This window comes from Pseudophryne corroboree, chromosome 4 (genome assembly GCF_028390025.1).
Source record: "Pseudophryne corroboree isolate aPseCor3 chromosome 4, aPseCor3.hap2, whole genome shotgun sequence".
NCBI lineage: Eukaryota > Metazoa > Chordata > Amphibia > Anura > Myobatrachidae > Pseudophryne > Pseudophryne corroboree.
The window spans coordinates 574,769,055-574,789,481 of NC_086447.1; the positions used below are offsets into that span (position 1 = coordinate 574,769,055).

The 20,427-nt window shown below is 44.6% G+C and overlaps 1 protein-coding gene across 5 annotated transcripts in view; it reads right to left on the reverse strand.

Moving 5' to 3' along the window:
- Positions 1-7,819: 7,819 nt before the first annotated feature.
- Positions 7,820-20,427, reverse strand: part of PEX3 (peroxisomal biogenesis factor 3) — a 156,664-nt gene continuing 144,056 nt past the window's right edge. For all 5 annotated transcript variants that reach the window (XM_063917477.1, XM_063917475.1, XM_063917478.1 and 2 more), the window contains 3 exons: positions 15,364-15,486; positions 11,507-11,603; positions 7,820-9,614 (listed from right to left, as the gene is read on the reverse strand). In XM_063917477.1, the coding sequence (XP_063773547.1) occupies positions 9,531-9,614; positions 11,507-11,603; positions 15,364-15,486 (304 nt within the window). In that variant the 3' untranslated portion in view covers positions 7,820-9,530. The remainder of the gene's footprint in view (positions 9,615-11,506; positions 11,604-15,363; positions 15,487-20,427) is intronic.

Sequence of the window (20,427 nt, forward strand, 5' to 3'; positions counted from 1 at the left end):
CCATAACATCTTCTGGCAGATATGGACATCGCATTTACTCTTGATGCCAGAGTGCAAATATCCCTCTGTGCATCTCGCATATATAGAAATGCATCCTTTAAATGCTCTATAGTCAATAAAATACTGTCCCTGTCAAGGGTATCAATATTTTTAGTCAGGGAATCCGACCAAGCCACCCCAGCTCTGCACATCCAGGCTGAGGCGATCGCTGGTCGCAGTATAACACCAGTATGTGTGTATATACTTTTTATGATATTTTCCAGCCTCCTGTCAGCTGGTCCTTGAGGACGGCCCTATCTATAGACGGTACCGCCACTTGTTTTGATAAGCGTGTGAGCGCCTTATCCACCCTGAGGGGTGTTTCCCAACGCGCCCTAACTTCTGGCGGGAAAGGGTATACCGCCCATAATTTTCTATCGGGGGGAACCCACGCATCATCACACACTTTATTTAATTTATCTGATTCAGGAAAAACTACGGTAGTTTTTTCACATCCCACATAATACCCTCTTTTGTGGTACTTGTAGTATCAGAAATATGTAACACCTCCTTCATTGCCTTTAACGTGTGGCCCTAATAAGGAATACGTTTGTTTATTCACCGTCGACACTGGATTCAGTGTCCCTGTCTGTGTCGACCGACTAAAGTAAACGGGCGTTTTAAAACCCCTGACGGTGTTTTTGAGACGTCTGGACCGGTACTAATTGTTTGTCGGCCGTCTCATGTCGTCAACCGACCTTGCAGCGTGTTGACATTATCACGTAATTCCCTAAATAAGCCATCCATTTCGGTGTCGACTCCCTAGAGAGTGACATCACCATTACAGGCAATTGCTCCGCCTCCTCACCAACATCGTCCTCATACATGTCGACACACACGTACCGACACACAGCACACACACAGGGAATGCTCTGATAGAGGACAGGACCCACTAGCCCTTTGGAGAGACAGAGGGAGAGTTTACCAGCACACACCAAAAACGCTATAATTATATAGGGACAACCTTATATAAGTGTTTTCCCTTATAGCATCTTTTTTATATATTTCTAACGCCAAATTAGTGCCCCCCCCTCTCTGTTTTAACCCTGTTTCTGTAGTGCAGTGCAGGGGAGAGCCTGGGAGCCTTCCCTCCAGCCTTTCTGTGAGGGAAAATGGCGCTGTGTGCTGAGGAGATAGGCCCCGCCCCTTTTTCGGCGGCCTCGTCTCCCGCTCTTAACGGATTCTGGCAGGGGTTAAATATCTCCATATAGCCTCCGGAGGCTATATGTGAGGTATTTTTAGCCAAAATAGGTATTCATTTGCCTCCCAGGGCGCCCCCCTCCCAGCGCCCTGCACCCTCAGTGACTGCCGTGTGAAGTGTGCTGAGAGGAAAATGGCGCACAGCTGCAGTGCTGTGCGCTACCTTTAGAAGACTGAGGAGTCTTCTGCCGCCGATTCTGGACCTCTTCTTACTTCAGCATCTGCAAGGGGGCCGGCGGCAAGGCTCCGGTGACCATCCAGGCTGTACCTGTGATCGTCCCTCTGGAGCTGATGTCCAGTAGCCAAGAAGCCAATCCATCCTGCACGCAGGTGAGTTCACTTCTTCTCCCCTAAGTCCCTCGTTGCAGTGATCCTGTTGCCAGCAGGACTCACTGTAAAATAAAAAACCTAAGCTAAACTTTTCTAAGCAGCTCTTTAGGAGAGCCACCTAGATTGCACCCTTCTCGGCCGGGCACAAAAATCTAACTGGCTTGGAGGAGGGTCATAGGGGGAGGAGCCAGTGCACACCACCTGATCGGAAAGCTTTACTTTTGTGCCCTGTCTCCTGCGGAGCCGCTATTCCCCATGGTCCTTTCAGGAACCCCAGCATCCACTAGGACGATAGAGAAACTACAGGTAGTTTTTTCACACCCCACATAATACCCCTTTTTGTGGTACTTGCAGTATCAGAGATATGTAAAGTCTCCTTCATTGCCGTGATCATATAACGTGTGGCCCTACTGGAAAATACGTTTGTTTCTTCACCGTCGACACTAGATTCAGTGTCCGTGTCTGGGTCTGTGTCGACCGACTGAGGTAAAGGGCGTTTTACAGCCCCTGACGGTGTCTGAGACGCCTGGGCAGGTACTAACTGGTTTGCCGGCCGTCTCATGTCGTCAACTGATTTTTGTAATGTGCTGACATTATCACGTAATTCCATAAACAAAACCATCCATTCCGGTGTCGACTCCCTGGGGGGTGACATCACCATTACCGGCAATTGCTCTGCCTCCACACCAACATCGTCCTCATACATGTCGACACACGCGTACCGACACACAGCAGACACACAGGGAATGCTCTATTGAAGACAGGACCCCACTAGCCCTTTGGGGAGACAGAGGGAGAGTTTGCCAGCACACACCCAAGCGCTATAATATATATGGGAACAACCCTATATAAGTGTTGTATCCTTATAGCAGCTTAAATATAGTAATATCGCCAAAAAAGTGCCCCCCCTCTCTGTTTTACCCTGTTTCTGTAGTGCAGTGCAGGGGAGAGTCCTGGGAGCCTTCCTCACAGCGGAGCTGAGCAGGAAAATGGCGCTGTGTGCTGAGGAGAATAAGCCCCGCCCCCTATTTCGGCGGGCTCTTCTCCCGGAGTTTGTGAGATCTGGCAGGGGTTAAATACATCCATATAGCCTCAAGGGCTATATGTGATGTATTTTTAGCCATAAAAAAGGTATTATACATTGCTGCCCAGGGTGCCCCCCCCCCAGCGCCCTGCACCCTCAGTGACCGCTGTGTGAAGTGTGCTGACAACAATGGCGCACAGCTGCAGTGCTGTGCGCTACCTCATGAAGACTGAAAAGTCTTCTGCCGCCTGTTTCTGGACCTCTTCAATCTTCGGCATCTGCAAGGGGGGTCGGCGGCGCGGCTCCGGGACCGGACTCCATGGCTGGGCCTGTGTTCGATCCCTCTGGAGCTAATGGTGTCCAGTAGCCTAAGAAGCCAATCCATCCTGCACGCAGGTGAGTTCACTTCTCTCCCCTAAGTCCCTCGATGCAGTGAGCCTGTTGCCAGCAGGACTCACTGAAAATAAAAAACCTAAAAACTTTTTCTAAGCAGCTCTTTAGGAGAGCCACCTAGATTGCACCCTGCTCGGACGGGCACAAAAACCTAACTGAGGCTTGGAGGAGGGTCATAGGGGGAGGAGCCAGTGCACACCACCTGATCCTAAAGCTTTATTTTTGTGCCCTGTCTCCTGCGGAGCCGCTAATCCCCATGGTCCTGACGGAGTCCCCAGCATCCACTAGGACGTTAGAGAAAAGTGTTTCTCCCAGAGGAGAAAGCCAAGGAACTGTCATCTCTAGTCAGAGGCCTCCTGAAACCAAAACAGGTGTCGGTGCATCACTGCACGCAAGTCCTGGGAAAGATGGTAGCTTCCTACGAAGCAATTCCATTCGGCAGGTTCCATGCCAGAACCTTTCAGTGGGACCTGTTGGACCAATGGTCCGGATCGCATCTTCAAATGCATCGGTTGATAACCCTGTCTCCAAGGACCAGGGTGTCTCTGCTGTGGTGGCTGCAGAATGCTCATCTCAGAGAGGGCCGCAGATTCGGCATACAGGACTGGGTCCTGGTGACCACGGATGCCAGCCATCGGGGCTGGGGAGCAGTCACACGGGGAAGAAACTTCCAAGGACTTTGGTCAAGTCAGGAGACTTCCCTACACATAAATGTTCTGGAACTGAGGGCCATTTACAATGCCCTAAGTCAGGCAAAGCCCCTGCTTCAAAACCAGCCGGTCCTGATCCAGTCAGACAACATCACGGCAGTCGCCCATGTAAATCGACAGGGCGGCACAAGAAGCAGGACGGCGATGGCAGAAGCCACAAGGATTCTCCGATGGGCGGAAAATCACGTGTTAGCACTGTCAGCAGTGTTCATTCCGGGAGTGGACAACTGGGAAGCAGACTTCCTCAGCAGGCACGACCTCCACCCGGGAGAGTGGGGACTTCATCCAGAAGTCTTCCAACTGATTGTAAACCGTTGGGAAAGGCCACAGGTGGACATGATGGCGTCCCGCTTAAACAAAAAGCTAGAAAAATATTGCGCCAGGTCAAGAGACCCTCAGGCGATAGCTGTGGACGCTCTAGTGACACCGTGGGTGTACCGGTCGGTTTATGTGTTTCCTCCTCTTCCTCTCATACCCAAGGTACTGAGGATAATAAGGAAAAGAGGAATAAGAACTATTCTCATTGTTCCAGATTGGCCAAGAAGGTCTTGGTACCCGGAACTTCAAGAATTAATCTCAGAGGACCCATGGCCTCTGCCGCTCAGACAGGACCTGCTGCTGCAGGGGCCCTGTCTGTTCCAAGACTTACCGCGGCTGCGTTTGACGGCATGGCGGTTGAACACCGGATCCTAAAAGAAAAGGGTATTCCGGAGGAAGTCATTCCTACGCTCATTAAAGCTAGAAAAGATGTAACCGTACAACATTATCACCGCATATGGCGAAAATATGTTGCGTGGTGTGAGGCCAGGAAGGCCCCAACGGAGGAATTCCAGCTAGGTCGATTTCTGCACTTCCTACAGTCAGGGGTGACTATGGGCCTAAAGCTGGGTTCCATTAAGGTCCAGATTTCGTCTCTGTCGATTTTCTTCCAAAAAGAACTGGCTTCACTGCCTGAAGTTCAGACATTTGTCAAGGGAGTGCTGCATATTCAGCCTCCTTTTGTGCCTCAACGTGGTGTTGGGTTTCCTAAAGTCACATTGGTTTGAGCCACTCAAAACCGTGGATTTAAAATATCTCACGTGGAAAGTGGTCATGCTTTTGGCCTTGGCTTCGGCAAGGCGTGTGTCAGAATTGGCGGCTTTGTCATGTAAAAGCCCCTATTTGATTTTCCATATGGATAGGGCAGAATTGAGGACTCGTCCCCAGTTTCTTCCTAAGGTGGTATCAGCTTTTCACTTGAACCAACCTATCGTGGTGCCTGCGGCTACTAGGGACTTGGAGGACTCCAAGTTACTGGACGTAGTCAGGGCCTTGAAAATTTATGTTTCCAGGACGGCTGGAGTCAGGAAGACTGACTCGCTATTTATCCTGTATGCACCCAACAAGCTGGGTGCTCCTGCTTCAAAGCAGACTATTGCTCGCTGGATTTGTAGCACAATTCAGCTTGCGCATTCTGTGGCTGGCCTGCCGCAGCCTAAATCTGTAAAAGCCCATTCCACGAGGAAAGTGGGCTCTTCTTGGGCGGCTGCCCGAGGGGTCTCGGCTTTACAACTTTGCTGAGCTGCTACTTGGTCAGGGGCAAACACGTTTGCAAAATTCTACAAATTTGATACCCTGGCTGAGGAGGACCTTGAGTTCTCTCATTCGGTGCTGCAGAGTCATCCGCACTCTCTTGCCCGTTTGGGAGCTTTGGTATAATCCCCATGGTCCTTACGGAGTCCCCAGCATCCACTAGGACGTCAGAGAAAATAAGATTTTACTCACCGGTAAATCTATTTCTCGTAGTCCGTAGTGGATGCTGGGCGCCCGTCCCAAGTGCGGACTGTCTGCAATACTTGTATATAGTTATTGTTAACTAAAAGGGTTATTGTTGAGCCATCTTTTGAGAGGCTCTGTTATGTTCATACTGTTAACTGGGTATATTATCACGAGTTATATACGGTGTGATTGGTGTGGCTGGTATGAGTCTTACCCGGGATTCAAAATCCTTCCTTATTGTGTCAGCTCTTCCGGGCACAGTACTGAAGTCTGAAGGAGGGTCATAGTGGGAGGAGCCAGTGCACACCAGGTAGTCCTAAATCTTTCTTAGCTGTGCCCAGTCTCCTGCGGAGCCGCTATTCCCCATGGTCCTTACGGAGTCCCCAGCATCCACTACGGACTACGAGAAATAGATTTACCGGTGAGTAAAATCTTATTTTCTTACAGCAAGCTCAGGAGAGCTCACTGAACAGCACCCAGCTCGTCCGGGCACAGATTCAAACTGAGGTCTGGAGCAGGGACATAGAGGGAGGAGCCAGAGCACACCAGAATCTAAATTCTTTCTTAAAGTGCCCATGTCTCTATTCCCCATGGTCCTTACGGAGTCCCCAGCATCCATTAGGACGTTAGAGAAATATATAATACACCAGCCTCATGGCAGCTACAGGTCCTGCATCTGACTGTGGCCTTCTATGGTTGTACACCTGTCACGCCTGCGACACTCCCATTACTAGCCTATGAGATGCACATTTCTGCGTGCATTTCTAGCCACCTCCCATTTCTGATACCATCTTACCTGATCGCAACAGCACCTTTGTGCACACTCTGTGTATCGCATGCTTCGGGAGAAATTTCTAACAACTGTGCACTTCAGCAGTTGCAAGAAGACGTTAAACATTGTGAACACTGGCGCTGCTTGTGGATTGCATGTGACTCAGAATCTAGCCCACTGTCACTGTCTTTCACTTCACTGTTCCCCCACATGCTGGCCAGACCCTACTGGCACAGCTCAGTACAGGGGAGGGGCACCCCATGACATGCACTTGTTCCAGGCACTACGCCGCGCCTCTATATGCACTTGATATAAATAGTCTAAAACCAATCTCTATTTTTGGACATTACAGCATATTATACTTATCTGTACAGGGTGGGCTACAATATTTCTGTTTATGGGTTAGCCAAGTATTTTAATTATGAATGTTTTGCCACTACATGTTTACAAAGTTGCTAAGTACATGTCATAGATTTAACAGACTTTAGCATATCCACTTGCATTAATCTGAATTTGTGCTGACTTTAGCACTAGCAACGACTAACAAGCCCCTGCTCTTCACCGCACTCTGCCAGGAACTAAGAAGTTTGATGGCCTGATACAGAAGCGGATTGTGGATAAGCCATGTGGGTCACCAGAAAAGAGTCAGTATAAGCTGGGTCAGAACCAAATATTCAGAATCCGTGTGAAGTCAGCAGACAGGAGAAATGTCAGGAGCCAAGTTGGATCAGATGCACAAAATTAAACAGAGTTCAAGATATAGATAACCAGGACACTGGAACACTGGCACAGATCTATGCAGAAAGTTACCTTAAATCCCAGAATTCACACTGCCTGGGCTCCTTGACATTAGCAGTATATTTAACACACCAAAACTGTTTACGTAGATTTCAGAATGTATTTTGAGCAAACAATTATGTCATAGGGGTATATTCAATAAGATTTGGATCCATTCCGACATGCAATTGTTGGAATGGATCCGACAACCCCTATTCAATGGACGGCCAAATCCGACTGTCAGATTTGGCCGTTCCGGGGTTCTGGACTGCAGTCGCGGTCAGCGGCTGCCGGGTGCGCTGTCATCGGCAGCAGGAGGAGATGGCAGCGGCGGGTGGAGCTGGCGGCGTCGGCAGGGGTTAATGTGTGCGCCGGCGGGGGTTAATGTGTGCAGCAGCGGGGGGAGCTGGCTGCGTCGGGGGTTAATGTGTGCGGCGGCGGGGGGAGTTGTCTGCGGCAGAGGGGTGGCGCTGCATGGAGTAAGGAGCCTGGCCGGGTGGATACCCTGCTCAATACGACTTTTTTTAAAGATTGTCGGAAAGGGGACCAAAACCTGTCGGATTTGGCCCCCGTTTCCGACAGCAGCAGGCGGATATTCCACCGATCCACCAGCTTTCTGACAGCATTCCGACAAGTTGGATTTCTCGACTCATCGGGGAAAATGTGCCCATACTGAATAGGTCGGAACCCCTTCCGACCTATTCCAGCCGGAACTGCCGTCTTCCTGACAAGACGGCAGTTTCCGACTCTTATTGAATACACCCCATAGACTCCAGTTGAGCAGTAGACAAATAATAGCAAATGGATGAATACGTATTTAGTTTCACTAATTAATTTATTATATAGATATATATTTTTGCTATATCATTTGTCAAATACAGTGTTACCGTTTCTGATGTATAATACATAAAACTTGTAATAACATTATTAGATCTTCTGATCACTAAAATGCAACAGGTATTAGGAATAATGTAAGCATATTAAAAATGTTTTATATGCTGACTTCTGCACATAAGTGTAGCAGACAGGTTATTACTTAAAAAAGCCACTTTATTGAAGTACAGACATTTCATAGGCTAAACTGCCACTTTTCAATAAAAAAATATCTACAGTGGGCTGCATACAGCAACTGGGTTACAGTATTCAAAGCTCTCATAATAAACAGCTTGAATAAGTAAAATACATTAGAATATCAATTACTGCACTCAAAAAAGCAAAATTAATCTAATAGCTTAACCTTAGTGTATTGTTAAGTAATAACATGAAGGAGCGCTACATAACATTTATAGATCTCCAGGTTTCAAATTTCATCAAGTCAAGCCAAAAAACGATGTTTTCCCATGAGTGTACAATAGTGATAGAAACATAAAGAACTGTAAATGTGTGTTGTCTATACAGCTACAGTTCCATTTATGTAATTAAGGGGCTGATGTATCAAACAGTGAAAAGAGTGGAGTAGTGAACCAGTGAAGAAGTTGCCCATGGCATTCAACTAGCTTCTACCTATCCTTTTATAGAATGTACTTCCTCAACGCTACCTCAAAGTTAATTGCTTGCGATGGACAACTTCTCCACTCTTGATAGATAAACCACTACATTAGGGACAACATACAGTGGAGATCTATTACTCGAGCAAAATTTTAATCAGTCTACAAAAACATAGAAGCATCTGTCCCAGATGAATTTATAAATGTGGTTGAACTGATGAAAACAGTAAATAACTCATTTATTTTCCTAGGATTACCTGTTGGCCCTTGTCTGATTACTGTATTCACAACTGTAAGTATATTGATTTTACATATGCTGGTCTTGTATGTTGTGATTGTGTAGTACACTCTAGGGGGGGAAACTTATTTTTTTTAATTCTTAATGCAATTTATTTTCAGAGAATGAAAGTTTTATTTGACTGTGAGAAATAGGAAAGATAATGCTCAATACAGAACACCGCCCTGTCTCTACAGACAATAGGACTATCGTCCAGCACAGAAGTGATACAAACTTGCATAATGTATTCATTAACAAATGCTTTGGGTGGCAGGAGCCACAACTTATTTTATTTTTTAATACAACCCTCCGTTTACCATTAATAATTTAATCAATAACATTAAAATCAAATACAATTGAACAATATGCTGGTTATAACCAAGATAGTGCTAAGGCCTTTTGGGAAAATCATGCCACATTCATTTTGTTTATACTATAAAGTTTATGTTCTTTTCTGTACCCAAAATGCAGATTCATAAATAAATCTATTATATTATTAAGGTATTCTATATCATAGACTTGTCGCAGATGACATCCTGGTGAATGATATAAAACAGGTGCTTCATGCTGTACTGACTGAATAGCAAATATTTCCATTGCCACGTCGACATGGTACATAGCAGGAAGTGTTCATTCTTCCCGTCAGCACAGACATTTTACCTTATTTCAATGAATAGGAATGTCATATACAGTCTGTAAACATTGGTGTTCCACTGGGTCCTTAGCAGTGGACTATTACATGAGCACACGGCCGGATAAAAGGTTATTTTGCAAGCTGTTGGGGTGTGCTAAAAGCCTCATACACGTTGGCAGCGAAGTCCTTTACTTGCTCCATGAGTAAGAGTTCCTAGGAAATAATCATAATGAAATGGTGGCAATATAAAGTAAAACAGACACTCACAAAAATCAATTGTGATAAAAAACAAATCTGTTCCTTATGGCCCCTGTTTGAGAGCAGAGGAGGTGTCATTACCAGCTATCTCAGCTATACCACACTCCATTCCATGGATATTACCACTATATTAATACAGATTATCTTGTTCTTTTAGTATAATACAGGGCAATTCTTAACAGAACTATCTGAATCTCTGCTCACTGATAGGGAAATTCTTAGTGATGAGCCAGGACTTATATTAAAAAAACAACACTTGTTATTGGGGCGCAAATTTCCTAGTATTATGTAAAATACTGAACACTTGAAATGTAATATAATTGTAATTGCAGCTCTCAAGGGGTGATTTGGATTTTCACCTAATTAGAATCAATATTATTAATATAAATGGGAGTGCAAATGCAATTAATAAAAAATATATTTTTAACAAATGCACATAAAATTATATAAAAACATACATGTGGATTTGGTCTAAAAAGTCCTAATGCTTAACACATCCCAGGAAAGTCCCACATAATCTTAGTGATCCGGTAATTGACTGTGAATCAGTCGCAGTCCCATTAATTAATTGCCTTTTCTACTGTATTTAGATAGAGTTCCACAAACTATTAATCAGGTATTTGAAGAATAGTTCTCTTATGCTCACCGCTGCTGGAGTTCAATAGCAATAAACTTCCCGGTGTACAGTGCAGTGGAGGAAAAGGAGTATGCTCCTCTCTGTATCCAAATGCCGTGTAGAGGCTGACGGTGGAACAACGGAGGCAGAGACCGGATTGGCTGTGTGGACTTCACAGGGATAACCTTTCCTGGGATGTGTTAAGCATTAGGACTTTTTAGACCAAATCCACATGTATGTTTTTATGTAATTTTATGTGCATTTATTAAAAATATATTTTTTATTAATTGCATGAGCCAGGACTTCCCTTTCCTTTGTTGTCAGAGTGGCACCCTGACTTGACCCCATGTCACTGACAACCAGAGTCCTTACTCTTTATCAATGTCCAGTAAAAGGGTTTGCACCTCTTATATTTACAAAGGATCAGTTTGCAAAAATCTAAAAAACACTGTACTTTTCTACTTAGCCAATGTAAATATTAAAAGGATGAACGCATAAACAGAACTCTGTTTATAGAACGTTAAATAATTTCTATGACCCTTAATGTTTGTAATTTTACAGGGGGCATGGTCAGGTCTCGAAAAGGATAGAAATATGTCAGAGCAGGTATACTTATCTGAATCAACTGCTTATAGTCTACACAGATGGAAAACATAACATAATGTACAGGTTGCGTCTCCCATATCCGAAAATCCGATATCCAAAATTTGGGCAGATGTATTAAGCCTGGAGAAGGGATAAATAAGTGATAAAGCGGTGATAAGTGCAAGGTGATAACGCACTAGCCAATCATTACGGGTTTGAAAAATGACAGTTAGGAGCTGACCGGCTGGTGCGTTATCACCTTGCACTTATCACTGATTTATCACTTCTTTATCCCTTCTCCAAGCTTAATACATCTGCCCCATTATTTGAGTGCAACGGAGATAGTGACTACTTTGCTTTCTGATGGGTCAATGTACACAAACTTTGTTCCATGCACAAAATGATTACAAGTATTGTATAAAATGACACTCAGGCTATGTGTATAAGGTGTATGTATGAAATATAAATACATTTCGTGTTTAGACTTGGCTCTAAGATACCAAAATACGGATAAATCAGAAATTTAAAATATCTATGCTCATAAGCATTTTGGATATGGAAGACTCAAGCTGTATAGCCTACACATTTACATATTCTAGGCACAACTAATCAAATGCATTGTGAAGTATAAATGTATGTGTTTTACCTGTACAAAGTGATTGGGCATCTCACTACATATCGAGTGGATCTGTCCATTAACTATAGGAATAATTTTGGCTACAGGAAGACTAATGCTGGAGAGGCTGTAAAAAAATAGAACAAAAAACACATTATTAAAGAACACAGGTGAAAAGTATTATATTTTATTACATTTATATAGTGATAATCTCTGTATCATGCTGTAAGAATAAAAGATTGCATGAATAAAATAATATATAGCCTTACTTTTGTTACACACACATTATATATATATACATATATATATAAAACTTTCCAAAAATCACGGCACTGGAGACAATTGCAATGAAAACACCAAACTTGTATTGCAGGTAGACGCACGTTTCAGAGCTACAGCTCCGTCCTCAGTACCATACAAGAAATGAATGACATAGACAAACATACATTTAAATACCTGTACAGGTCCCGCCAAACTCCGCCGCCATCCCCCTGGCTCCCGTTCACGGCCGCCGCGTCCACTTCCGTTTCCGCTCCCGACATCATGTTGCCAAGGCAACGCACAGCTTGCGCGTCACCAGCCCCACTGTCTGCAGAGCAGGAAATGCCCGGTGTTGCAGCTCCGGAACCAGTTCCCCCGGGGCTTGCAGCTACAGCCTGGCAGGGACCAAAGACAAAAACAAAACATAACTGACATCTTAAAACATGACACAAAAAAAAAAAATATACATTAAGCAGACCCAAACCAACAGTTACCATAGGGTATAACATTACCACTGCTCAGATGGGGGTCATTACAAAACTATACCAAAAGTCTATAGAAACGAATTATTGAATGCAGTTCCCAAATACAAGGAACAGCACCATCATCACCAAGGAAGCCACCCCAACCAATTCATGGAGATACACCCCCAAAATTACCATAAAGGTAAAGTACTCACAACCTACAAACAAAACCCGCACCTGCTTGTAACATAATTATACAGCATTCCAATTGATCTCGTCATTCAGACCAAACGGAGCAAATGTATTCATACGAGCCACCCGCATCATTTGTGATGTCGGTAGGCCCTTCTTCAAAGCAGGAGGGTGATGGCTAGAAGCCATCAATAGAGTATTCCTATCGGTGGGCTTGGTGTATAACTCTGAATGTAATCCACCATCCACCAACGTCACTTTAACATCCAAAAAATTGGCCACTGTGTTGTTACACGAATATGTGAACTTAATCGGGGATGGTAAGTTGTTAATCTCCGTCATTAAAGACTCAAAGGTTTCCAGGCTACCCCCCCACAGCAGGAATACATCATCAATGTATCTAGTGTACATCAGTATCTTGTTACTCACTTCAGGGTTATTGAAGAACATCTTGTGTTCTTGGTCAAACATATATACATTAGCATACAAGGGTGCTACCGATGATCCCATCGCGCACCCTCGCAGCTGTAAATAAAATTCCCTGTCAAACAAGAAATAATTACGATGTAAAGTAAGCTCTCACAAAGTCAGGAACAATTCATGATCAAATATATTAGAGGCAAGGTTCATTTCAAGAAATGCTTTCATAGCTCGCATCCCATCGTGGTGCGGAATTGACGTGTATAGGCTATGAACATCTAAACAACATAGCAACGTATTAGGAGGGATATCTCGAAGTGCTTGCAATTTAAATTGCAATTGCAAGCACTTCGAGATATCCCTCCTAATACGTTGGGAGGGTGCGCGATGGGATCATCGGTAGCACCCTCGTATGCTAATGTATATATGTTTGACCAAGAACACAAGATGTTCTTCAATAACCCTGAAGTGAGTAACAAGATACTGATGTACACTAGATACATTGATGATGTATTCCTACTGTGGGGGGGTAGCCTGGAAACCTTTGAGTCTTTAATGACGGAGATTAACAACTTACCATCCCCGATTAAGTTCACATATTCGTGTAACAACACAGTGGCCAATTTTTTGGATGTTAAAGTGAAGTTGGTGGATGGTGGATTACATTCAGAGTTATACACCAAGCCCACCGATAGGAATACTCTATTGATGGCTTCTAGCCATCACCCTCCTGCTTTGAAGAAGGGCCTACCGGCATCACAAATGATGCGGGTGGCTCGTATCACTAGTGACCAGACCAAGATACCACAACTGTTGGATGAAATTATTTCTAGATTTGAGCACCGGGGTTATGATAGACAACTCCTTGAAGCACAGAAACAGAAAGTACTGGGTATGACCCGAGATGTATTGTTGAAGCCGACCACCAGTAAGGAGAAAAACATTCTACCTTGGAGTAGTGACTACTCGGTAGTTAGTCCCATTATCCATAGGGCCTCTAAAGCACTTTGGCCCATAGTGACATCTGACCCTGAACTCCCTGGGCTTAAAAACATTAGACCAATAGCTGCGTTCAGGAGGGGTCGGAATTTAAGGGACCGATTGGTACGTACAGATATCACTGGGATGGGGATGGCTGATGAACCAAATGTTCAACATAAAGCCCCGGGTTGTTACAGATGCCCTAAATGTGCCACATGTCGATATATGGTGGTGTGCAAGGATTTTAACCATCCACATAATAGAGAAAAAAAGTACACCATTAGACATGTGATCTCGTGTAATACTTCATTTGTAGTATACGCTATCGTCTGTCCTTGTGGTCTTTATTACATAGGCCAGACTACGCGTAAGCTAAGTGAAAGGATGGCGGCGCATCGTTCGGCCATCAAACTGACACTTGAGGGACAGACGGTTGACCAACCGGTGGCACGTCATTTCAAATCAGCTGGCCATAAATTGTGTGATCTCAGATACTTTGGTATAGATTATGTACCACTTACTTTGCGGGGAGGTGATAGGGCTAGATACTTGCTCGAGAAGGAATCAAGATGGATTATGACGCTGAACACATTTGCTCCGTTTGGTCTGAATGACAAGATCAATTGGAATGCTGTATAATTATGTTACAAGCAGGTGCAGGTTTTGTTTGTAGGTTGTGAGTACTTTACCTTTATGGTAATTTTGGGGGTGTATCTCCATGAATTGGTTGGGGTGGCTTCCTTGGTGATGATGGTGCTGTTCCTTGTATTTGGGAACTGCATTCAATAATTCGTTTCTATAGACTTTTGGTATAGTTTTGTAATGACCCCCATCTGAGCAGTGGTAATATGTTATACCCTATGGTAACTGTTGGTTTGGGTCTGTTTAATGTATATATATTTTTTTTGTGTCATGTTTTAAGATGTCAGTTATGTTTTGTTTTTGTCTTTGGTCCCTGCCAGGCTGTAGCTGCAAGCCCCGGGGGAACCGGTTCCGGAGCTGCAACACCGGGCATTTCCTGCTCTGCAGACAGTGGGGCTGGTGACGCGCAAGCTGTGCGTTGCCTTGGCAACATGATGTCGGGAGCGGAAACGGAAGTGGACGCGGCGGCCGTGAACGGGAGCCAGGGGGATGGCGGCGGAGTTTGGCGGGACCTGTACAGGTATTTAAATGTATGTTGGTCTATGTCATTCATTTCTTGTATGGTACTGAGGACGGAGCTGTAGCTCTGAAACGTGCGTCTACCTGCAATACAAGTTTGGTGTTTTCATTGCAATTGTCTCCAGTGCCGTGATTTTTGGAAAGTTATACATGTGATTACACTGGCACGGGACCTGTTGTTTCTGATGAGTAGGAGTGCCGGCTGCTATGGACAACATATATTCTATATATATATATATATATATATATATATATATACACACACACACATTATAAAGTAGCATGTGACCTAATACTTTTACACTCTGATCCACCTGCTAAAATTAAGGCTGCAAGCAGTGAAGATAGATTTTTTTCTCAGCTTTCATTTTATGAGTAAGGGAATGTTTATGAAGAGTAAGAACGTACCTGTGCGCTGAGCTGTTTTGATTCAGTTCTTGCTCGTTAGGTCGAAAGAACTCAGCAATGCTGTCAAGAAGCCTTCCAAAGCCTCGACTTAGGCATGAATTCAACACTGTGCTAAAGTCGTGACTGTAAAAACATTATGTGAAATCTACAGTGCACTTTAATACAATATAAAGAATATGTTTTTGTTATTTAAACTTTATACAATAGATCCATTCCACTTGCATGCTGTACTTCATATAATGTGGCTACATCCAATTCCATTATATTACATAGCACATGCGTAGTGTTCTGCCTCATTCCTATGTTAAGCCCAACTACCCATACAGAGGGCTGCAATACAACTGAACTGCTACGCTTACCCGAAAAAAAGACAACAATCCCTTCAATTCATTCAGACATACACAGGATGACCACCGGTCATTGACTTGCTTATGACCAGACAGGGACAGATTGGGAACAAAAAGCGGCCCTGAAAATATACGTTATGGTAAGAACTTACCGTTGATAACGCGATTTCTCTTATGTCCACAGGTATCCACTGGATAACATTGGGATATTGTCGAGCGACAGTGAAAAAGGCACCAACACGGTCACGAGCTTTCTGGCCTCCCAGGATGCATTGGGGTCTCCACTATATAGTCCCGCCCACTGACTCAGTCAGATCAGTTCTTTCCACAGCGATTTTAGGCAGGAACATCAGGTAGAGACCTGTTTAGGCGATAAGAACACACATGCACACCCTTCCATACAAGAAGGAAGAGGTTTTAGTGATTGTCTAGATCCTCAAATCAGATGCGTCAGGGTGGGATCCCTGTGGATACCTGTGGACATAAGAGAAATCACATTATCAACGGTAAGTTCTTACCATAACGTATATTTCTCTGGCTGGGTAAACAGGATTATCCACAGGATAACATTGGGATTCCCAAAGCCATTTTAGTGGTGGGGACGCTCCTGATTGCACAGGAGGACCTTTCGCCCGAAGTCTGCGTCATGAGAGGCAAAAGTATCCAAGGCATAATATCTGATGAATGTGTTTATGGAAGACCATGTGGCTGCCCTACATATCTGTTCTGCTGAAGCACCCTGTTGTGCTGCCCATGAAGGACCTACCTTACGTGTAGAGTGTGCAGAGACATTAGCCGGAATAGGGAGATCTGCATGAGAATAAGCTTCTGATATTACCATTCGGAGCCATCTCGCCAGCGTCTGTTTACTAGCAGGCCATCCTCTTCTATGGAATCCGTAGAGGATGAAGAGAGAATCTGTTTTCCTGATGGCACTAGTACGATCTATGTAGATTCTTAAAGCCCGGACCACGTCCAGCGACGCTTCTCCCGCAGATAGTCCCGATACCTGAAAAGCTGGGACTACAATCTCTTCATTCAGGTGAAACTTTGATACCACCTTTGGAAGATAGCTAGATCTCGTTCTGAGAACTGCTCTGTCTGGAAAAAAACTTAGGAAAGGATACTTACATGATAATGCTACTAAATCTGACACTATTCTGGCTGACGCCACTGCCAGTAAAAAAAGAACTTTAACCGTTAACCACTTAAGATCTGCTCTCTCAAGTGGTTCAAACAGAGGACCCTGGAGAAATTTAAGAACTAAATTCAAATCCCAGGGAGCTGCAGGAGGAACAAATGGAGGTTGAATATGTACTACTCCTTGAAAAAACGTACGTACATCCTGTAAATCAGCAGTCTTCTGCTGAAACCATACAGTTAACGCTGATACTTGAACCCTCAAGGAAGCAACTTTCAACCCTTTATCCAATCCTGCCTGAAGGAAATCCAAAATCCTAGCTACTTTAAAAGATCTCGGATTGACATTTTTTCCAGTACACCAGTGAATATAGGCTTGCTATATTCTATGATACACACGGGCCGAAGAAGGCTTTCTTGCTCTAAGCATAGTTTGGATTACTTGTTTCGAAAATCCTTTAGCCTCTAGGATAGAGGTTTCAACAGCCACGCCGTCAACGATAGGCGATCGAGATGACTGTGACAACAAGGACCCTGCATTAGCAGATCTGCACGTTGAGGGAGCAGTATCGGTGCTTCCATGGACATTCTCAACAGATCTGTGTACCAATGCCTTCTTGGCCAAGCTGGAGCTATTAGAATGATGGCTCCTTTTGCCTGTTTTATCTTTCTCACTACTCTGATAGAGATATTGGCGGGAACATATACGCCAGCTGAAACCTCCATTCTACTGACAGTGCGTCTACAAGGACCGCTCCTGGGTCCCTTGTTCTCGATCCATACCTTGGAACTTTGTTGTTTAGACAAGACGCCATAAGGTCTATCTCTGGTAGACCCCATCTGTTCACCAGTGTCTGAAACACTTCTGGGTGTAGTGCCCATTCAGTTTCCTGAATGCTGTGTCGACTGAGAAAATCCGCTTCCCAGTTTAGTACACCCGGGACAAATACTGCTGACAATGCTGGGAGATGGAGTTCTGCCCATTTTAGAATGGGAGTTACTTCCTCCATCAGTCTCTTGCTGCGAGTTCCTCCTTGATGATTGAGGTATGCTACTGCTGTTGCATTGTCTGAGCGGATCTGGACTGGTCTTCCTTGTAGATTGTCCTTTGCCTGAACCAGAGCCAAGTAAATGGCCCTTATTTCTAACAGATTTATTGGCAGACGACTTTCCCTTGGGGTCCACTTTCCTTGGAACCATAGGCTTCCGAGTACCGCCCCCCAGCCCTGCAGGCTGGCATCTGTTGTCAGGACTTGCCACTCTTTTATCCAAAAGGGTCTCCCCTTGTTTAAATGGTCTGTCTGTAGCCACCACGCTAGAGACCTTTTTACATTTACTGGAATCTTTATCATCTGCTTCTTTATCGTCTGATGATTTCCATTCCATTTGGTCAGAATAAGGTGCTGCAATGGTCTGGAGTGGAATTGCGCATATTGCACCATGTCGAAGGTTGATACCATCAGACCCAACAGTCGCATTGCTGCATGGACTGACATTGTCTGGACGTGCAACGCTTCCTGAGCCATGACCTGCACCTTGACTATCTTTTTCTCTGGTAAGAGAACTTTCTGTAGGTCTGAATCCAATATGGCTCCCAAATGAACCATCCGCTGTGATGGATTCAGAGACGACTTTTTCCAATTTATGAGCCACCCGTGTCTCTGTAAACAAACTATCGTCTGTTGAAGATGGCTCAACAGTAAATCTTGCGACTGTGCTAAGACTAACAGGTCGTCTAGGTATGGGAATATTCTTATTCCCTGTTTGCGCAGACAAGCTGCCATAACCATCATGATCTTGGTAAACACCCTGGGTGCTGTAGCTAGCCCGAAAGACAGAGCTTGGAAGTGGAAATGTTCCTGGAGGATGGCAAACCTGAGGTAACACTGATGCGACAGTGCTATAGGCACATGCAGGTAAGCATCCCGTACATCCAGAGATACCATGTAATCTCCTGGTTCCATAGCCAACATTATGGAGCGTAACGTCTCCATGTGGAACTTCGGGATCCATATGTATTTGTTCAACATTTTCAGATTTAGAATTGGTCGATATAACCCATTTGGCTTCTGGATTAGAAATAGATTGGAGTAAAACCCCTGTCCCCTTTGTGATGGAGGTACTGGGACATTCACACCAGACTGCAGTAATTTTTGGACTGCTTCTTGCAGGGCATTGGCCTTCGACTCTATACGAGACGGGCTTGTGCAAAAAATTCTTTGAGGAGGCTGCCTCCTGAATGGGAACCCCCTACATCAATTGCTGCTTCTTCCAAATACTGGGCAGATTGTCTTAAACGGCAAAAACGATCCTCTTGCTCCCTAGTAGGAGAAGGGATGTCATTCTCTAGTTCCTCTATCCATTCGCCCATTGCCTTTGCTACCCAAGCCGAAGCAGGTCTTACCACTGCTCCTACTAGAGAAAAAATATTTTTCAACAGGCTCTCTACCCTTCTGTCTGTGACATCATTCAATGAGGTAGATGACAGTGGTAAAGCAGATTTATGCACGAGTCGCAGAACATGTGCATCTACTTTTGGAGGAACTTCTCTTTTCGAACAATCCACAGCAGAAAATGGATAATAAGAATCCCATCTCTTAGGAATCTTATACTTTTTACTGGGCGCTGCCCAAAACTCATCCATCATTTCCGTCAGCTCATCTGACGCTGGGAATTCAGCTTTCACTGATTTTGTTTGTTTAAATACAGGTGCTTTAGCTTTTAACACCGTCTTGGCTGGCTCTTCCAACGAGAGAACAGCCTTCACAGCATTAATAAGTTCAGCTACATCTTCTGAACTAAAGCTCTGCGACTGATCATCATACGGAGTTGAATCTATTGTATCATCATCATCCGATGTGTCATCTTGTGTAGTCTGCCACACAGACGTATCTGTCTTAGTCTTACCTGTCCCTTGGTTGCTTGTAGAGGCTTGATTTGAGGGTCAGAACAAGACTGACATTACACAGAAAAGTCAGCACACATACTAGCAGTCAGTCACATGTTAAAGCATTAGACATTGCCATATGAGAATACAACCTCCATAACAACTTATACATAAGTAGGAAAATTGTACTTCTGTTTTAAACTGGTTCTTTTTTCAACATAGCATGCAGAAAACACAGTAATACACAGGTCTCATATGCAATAGGTACTAAAAATTAACAATGCATACTAAGAAGTAGAGAGAATTTTTAGTACTGTATACCCTGCCTCCGTAGAGCGGGATACAGGGAGACTCACCACACTTCCATATCCAAGCAAATACGCTTGTAAGACGCTGAGTGGATTCAGACGCTACTGATGTACACTGCCGCTCTTGATAACTGATAACGGACACGGACGCTCACCAACGGACACGGACACTGGGCGACTTCCACGTGTATGCAGACGCTAAGGCCTGCGACTCGGTCTGGGCGGGTTTATCTCCAGTGTACACAACCGCAGCGTCTAAGCTGTGACCGAGTACCCTCTTGGTAGCATCTGAGCCGGAAGTGAGGTCATTAGGTTCATGAAACGAGAAACACGCGGGAACTGGCCATGAACTCGGAGGAGGGACGGCCAGGAGAGCGTCTGA